Consider the following 6,193-nt stretch of genomic DNA (forward strand, 5'->3'; position numbering starts at 1 on the left):
TAAAGTAGACTTCAGTATGGCAACCACGGGCATGGTGGGACCCAGGTGAGCATGCAGGACCAACACCTCTGGTTGCACAACTTCACAGCCAGAAGCATCCCTAAAGCTATTTAAAACATAGATGGCTGGCATCTCCCGCAGCAGCATTTCAGACCTCTCTCACACCACAACGTGGCATCTACCTTTTAAGCTAGTCTACTTTAGTTGCTGCAACAAAAAAATCTAGTAAAACAAGAAAAATAAATACAAGCTCCCTTGGATAATCCAGAGATTTCATTTGTTTTTAGCAACTAAGCATTGAATAAATGAAACGATAAGCGAAGCCAGCTAGCTGAAGGAGTGAGAAACAACCAAGTGCACAAGGCAGACGTTTTCCACTGTGCCCAGAGGGGTTATCAGCAATAAAAAAAATATATATATATACACACACACAGCAAAATAGGCTTTGTGGTTTTGAGGTTTACCTCCTCTCCTCCCCCCACCCTCAAAAAAAAAAAAAGCTGAGCATGAAAGGTACAAAAGGTAAAAAAAGATCACAGAATACACAAAACACAAGGGAGGAAAACCAGCTATAAAGAATTTGGAGCAAATTTCTGATTTTCTGACATGTTTTGCACAAAGGTAGCACTTCCTCATTAACAGCAAGGAAGAACTAGTTACCAGACAAAGCTGTAAAAGAATTGACTCCAGTTATGAGCAAAATACAATAGCCAAAAACTAAGGATGTGGGTTCACTCCTACTTGAAATATTAAACAACAAAGCTGCCACCTTCGTTCTGGAATAACCACCTCATTTCCCTCACCGAGCAGGAACACAGACTGTTTTCAGACTCCAGTTGTTACACACAGCATTACCACACATACCTCCCTCACTTGTTCCCTGACACCCCCCAAAAAAAATTGTTTTCCAAAACAAAAAGTCACAAGCAAGTTTCAGACAAAATATATATATTTAAAAAAATCTTTACAATAAGTCAGGAAACATAGGAGCTTGCATACAGTTTATTATAATAACTCAGTTCTCAGCTCCCTACAGTTCAGATAACCCTGGTGACAGTGTTTACAACTTCTAATTTTTGCTTTCATAACTTTAAAGCAAACAATACATTTGAGTGTATTTTACTCTGTGCAAATAAGACAACTTTTGGAATCCTTCAGAAGAAATATCCAAGATTCTGTTTGCAGAGGTCCTTTGTTTCTCAAAGATGATTTATGAGAGTTTTTGTTTTCAGATAAAGTGCTCCTGTCCAGCAGAACCCAAAGGCCTTCAAGAGTTCAGAGAGTAAGTTTAGCTCAGATTAAAAAATAATTGGTCATACAAATTCCAGCTTCCCATGTCCGCTGTACATTCCCCAGTGGACTAGCGAAAGAATTTTATCATTGCTGAGGTCTGAATGTCTCATTTTATCACAGGTCATGCAGCAGTTCTCGTGACCAGTCACAGGCACCATGCATTCCAAGTCCAATTTTGCCACCTGCCCTTTTTTCGAGTGATGTCCATGAAAACTATAGTGCAAACGGGAGAGCATTTGCTGTCGTTGATCTTGCAGTCTCTTATTTTCACTCCTGAGCATCCGCAAGGCCAGCATGATAAGGAGCACCAAGATTAGCCCACCAGCTATAGGAACAGCAATTACAGCTGCCCTGAACCATAACTCTTTTGAAGAGGTCAATTCCTGCACCTTGGTGATGAGATTCCTGCTGCTGTCGTGTTGGTATCTGCTTCCTTGTCCTGCAAAGGGGAAAGACATGGAGCTTAGTTCAGTATCAAGAACTGGTTTATATAGAAGCAACTCCCTTGAATGCCACACTGACAAGTTTAAGGAGGCACAGTTACACACTCCCCAGTATCTAGAGAAAACACTCCTATGAAGTTGAAGGTCAGTTTCTCAGGCTGTTGATAACATGGAGTCTCTTACCCTGCTAGCCCATTTAACTAGGAATGCCACTGCCATTGTTTCCTAGAAGCAACATTAAGTTGGCAAGGCAGACCTCCAATATTAATGCAGACAAAAAAAACTATTCAGCTGAGATGCTCCCCTGCATCCATCCACCCTCTTCTCCCTCTGGTGTCTCTACTTACATTAACAACTAAATCAATAGCAGACACAAAGTCTCAACTGTCACCAGCTTGACAGCCAGAAGAGAGATTTCACTGAAGCTTCCTTGCCCTACCTGAAGTCTCGCCCCTGGAAGGAGACAAAACATCATGTAGTCCTCTGTAATTGCACATATCTTCATGACAGCATTCCAAGGTGGACGTGGTGGTGGTGCCAGAGTGGTTTTGTGCTTGTTTGGCTTGGCAGATATCAGCTGTGCTTGCTATAGAGTCCAAGCAGCCATGAGTAAGTGGGGAATGTGTATTCTGAGGATCAAGCAGTCTGGAGAAGCAGGCGCTCAGCTCAGATTTGCACATATAGCCAGTTGCAACACAGTGTGCAGCATCACAGTAGCATCTGATTTCACCTAAAAAAAATAAAAATTGTGCAAGAAATGTAAGAATTGGGTCCTTTAAGGACACCTCACTAGGTACCTTTACTAGCCACAAGCATTGAACAACCAGCCTCAGTGCCAGTTTTGGGGTATTCCTCTATACTGCGAGTCCCCAAAATCAGGGGTTGTTTCCTTCCCATCACTGTACAGTGCCTACCTCCTTGTAACCTTAATCCCTGCAAATGCCTTAGGGCACTTGTTTTAATTACTAGTACTATAGTCCTTTGAATTAAAGCAAGAACATTTCACTAAAACAGGGATTGGGGAGGGGGAGGGTGGGCGAGGAAGGTCACAGTGGCTTTTTTTTCCCCAAGGTAAATAGCTAACAAGACCATTTTATAACTACTTCCACTCACGGTCAGCAGTTGCATTAAACCACATTTAAAATGAAATCCCAGTTTTAAAAGTAATACAAGCCTTCAGTCCTATAAGGAAGTCACATCTATGTTTTAAACCACTACTACAGGAAGAGCATTCTATTTCTATAAAGGTAACATTTCTTTTAACTGGGCGTAAGCACACAACAAAAATACTAAGTTTAAATATTTGTGTGACAAATGAAAAAAAAAATCGGAACTGCTGAATTTTTTATTACCTCTCAATACTGTGCCAAAATTTAAAAGGTTTAACTAACACCTTATAAAGCTATTAGCTAGAACCATTACCATCTAAGTCTCCCAGTCAGGAAGGTTTTTACTGTGTGAAACTGGGCAACTATTTGAAATTTCTCCAGAAAGTAAGAAATTCTTTAAAGTATCCATTCATGCAAAAAGCCTTTTTTAAAAAAATCAGTATTATAAAACAGAAGTAGTGCAGTTTATAATTAATCTGTTTGCCGGAGTCAATGTCTCTCAACTCAAATGTAAAGTTATTAAATGGGGTGAAATTGTAAGGCTAAAAGCTCCCCCTTGCCCCTCCCCAATTCTGCTTGCAATCTAACATGCGGTCAAAAGGGGAAACACTTAGACTGAAAATCCTCTACTGGCTCTATGAAAAATCTCTCAGGAAACCTCAAAAATTTCTGAAGGAAGCGATAAAAAAGTTCCCTTCATAAAACTCTTCATTTTGTGCTCTCCAAACTGCTCTGGTACGAATTATATGCATCCTGTGCTGTAGGGAAAACTTTCTAGGCAAGTTGCAACTCAAACATAATTCAATGTGCCATCGATCCAAGGTGTAGGAAGAAGCCAGATTTTGGAGCCATCCTTAGAAGAGTGGACTTAAAACTACTTCTGGTGTACCTGGTGTACTTGCCATCATAGCAGCACCATGGCTTTCAAAGTCAACTGAATTGTCAGATGTCTTCCTTCTACAGACTGCACTCCAAAAAAAAAAATCAATCTTAAGGCTTCCCGGCTGTCACCCCTTCTTATGATGCTTCCTCCCACCTCCATACCTAAGAAGCACTCTGAAAGATATTAAAAGTCATCCTAACCAAGTTTGCTTCCCCTCTTCAGCCTACCTTAATACTTTCCCCAAAATGCTACTGCAGGCTCCAGGCCTTGAAGTTCCCGCTGCTCTTAAAGAGCTGTGCTTAATAGAAGCCAAATGGAGTGTCTCACTGTCTCCAGTCCAATTCCCTTGGGCTTTTAGGCCAAGTAACCTAATTTTTCGTTAATTCACACACACTGTCATCCAGCGTACTATAAAAAAAAGACTCAATCATTTTCTAAGCATTCTATGTGAGGTCTTCCCCCCGAGCCTCTCTAAAAAAATAGTTTTCATCATTTTCTCATGTATGAGAGTTAAAAATAAGATGCGAACAAGGAACATCACCAGAGCTGACGGTCCTTTCATGAGTCTCAGCACAGCACAGGAAGAAACTGAAACAATAGACATACTTCCATTGTAACTGTTTGTACAATCCTACTTAAAAATCTACATTTTATTGACCTAAGACAATTCTATAAACACGATCTGACAGGCTAGTCATCAGGTTAATTCAACTGCTTTTAATTAAAGCCACGTTTTCAGTGAAACAGAATGGACTTTGTATTACTGTATTAAAACTGTATTTCTGTCAATTCATAAAGTTTCTTCCTGTGCTATGCAAAAGGCCAGAAAGGCTATTTAGTATTTTGAAACAGTGAACAATGCCCTTCTGTTCCCTCCTCTTTCTTGTTACTGTATGTAGCTATTAAAGAAAAATGTCTGCTTTTAGTCAAGATGGCTACAGGAGAGACTGCAGGCTTCTCTTAAAGCTTTTGAAGTCAACAGCAGCCAGAAGTCTGTGATCCCCTAATTATATCATTATCAGGCACATAGTTTCAGTATCTGCGACTTCACATCACTCAGTCACTCCCTGTTCTGCCCGCTTTGATGGGGCCAGCAGGCTCCCCCCTGCACGCTGCAAGGGCTGTTATTTAGGGTTAATTACAGCCTTCCTTCCAAAATAAATAAATACCGTCGCACACCATCACGGCGCTAACTTATCCTTTACCCTCCTCCCCGGAGCAGGGCGATTACAGCCCGCCAGAGGGTCGCCGCTGCCCCGGGAGGGCGCTCCCCGGGCGGCTGACAGGGCAGGGCTCGCCCGGGGCCGGGCCGCCGCCCCCGCTTTGACATCGGCGGGCTCGGACCGACCCACACCGGCGGCCAGGTGGGACGGGACGGGACAGGGCGGGCCGGGAGCGCGCAGACCCGGCGGCTCCCCGCCGAACCGCCCGCGAGGGGCTCCCGCCGGACTCGCCCGGGGGGGCGGCCCCGGCCCCGGCCGAACGGCTCCCTCGGGCCCTGCCCTCCTCACGTGCCGACTTCCCTCAGGCGGCACGTCTCCTCGGGAGCGGCTCCCCTCGGGCCCCGGCTCCTCTCAGACCCCGGGTCCCCCTTCCTCAGGAGCGGGTCCTCTCAGATCCCAGGTCCCCTTTCCTCAGGAGCGGGTCCCCTCAGACCCCGGGTCTCCTTTCCTCAGGGCCAGGTTCCCCTCAGACCCCGGGTCACCTCAGATCCCGGGTCTCCTTTCCTCAGGAGCGGCTCCCCTCAGACCCCGGGTCTCCTTTCCTCAGGAGCAGGTCCCCTTCGGGCCCCGGGTCCCCTCAGACCCCGGGTCCCCCTTCCTCAAGGCCAGGTTCCCCTCAGACCCCAGGTCCCCTTTCCTCAGGAGGGGCTCCCCTCAGACCCCAGGTTCCCTCTCAGGAGCGGCTCCCCTCAGACCCCGGGTCTTCCTCAGGGCCAGGTTCCCCTCGGGTCCCCTCAGACCCCGAGTCTCCTTTCCTCAGAAGCGGCTCCCCTCAGACCCCGGTCACCTCAGACCCCGGGTCCCCCTCCCTCAGAGCCCGGCTCCCCGCAGGCGCCCCCGGCCCCCTTTAGAGCCCGCCGCGGCCTCACCTCTGGTGAGCAGGACGGCCATGGCGCACAGCTCCAGTTGCAGCCAGATGAAGATGTAGCTGGAATGGCGATCCATTTACCCGCCGGCGCGGCGCCGCTCGCCACAGCCCGCAGCGCAGGCACGGCCGAGACGCCGCCGCCGCCCGCCCCTGCTTCGCCGGAGCGCCGAGAAGCCGCTCGCCCGCGGGCAGAACCGTTGCGCGGCCACCGCTGCGGCGGACGGGCGAGAGGAGGGGAGGGGGACGGGACGGCCACCGCTCTCTGCCTTCCCCCTCACTCCTCCGCGGCGACCCCGTCCCTTAACGCGGCGCCAAACCCGGTACGACCCGGCGGGCGCTGCCTCACTGACACAGCGCCGGCGCCTCCCGCCCCG

At 47.6% G+C, this 6,193-nt stretch overlaps 1 protein-coding gene across 2 annotated transcripts in view; it reads right to left on the minus strand.

The window, feature by feature from the left end:
- Positions 1-931: 931 nt before the first annotated feature.
- Positions 932-6,193, minus strand: part of BAMBI (BMP and activin membrane-bound inhibitor) — a 7,455-nt gene continuing 2,193 nt past the window's right edge. Inside the window, exons 1-3 of one of the 2 annotated variants that reach the window (XM_014945181.1) lie at positions 5,821-6,177; positions 2,176-2,466; positions 932-1,732 (exon numbers count right to left, since the gene is read on the minus strand). In XM_014945181.1, the coding sequence (XP_014800667.1) occupies positions 1,314-1,732; positions 2,176-2,466; positions 5,821-5,896 (786 nt within the window). In that variant the 5' untranslated portion in view covers positions 5,897-6,177 and the 3' untranslated portion in view covers positions 932-1,313. Of the gene's footprint in view, positions 1,733-2,175; positions 2,467-5,820; positions 6,178-6,193 lie in introns of those variants that run through there. The other variant, XM_014945182.1, reaches the window with a different exon arrangement.

The sequence above is a fragment of the Calidris pugnax genome, unplaced genomic scaffold (assembly GCF_001431845.1).
Source record: "Calidris pugnax isolate Ruff unplaced genomic scaffold, ASM143184v1 scaffold54, whole genome shotgun sequence".
In the NCBI taxonomy this organism is placed as follows: Eukaryota; Metazoa; Chordata; class Aves; order Charadriiformes; family Scolopacidae; genus Calidris; species Calidris pugnax.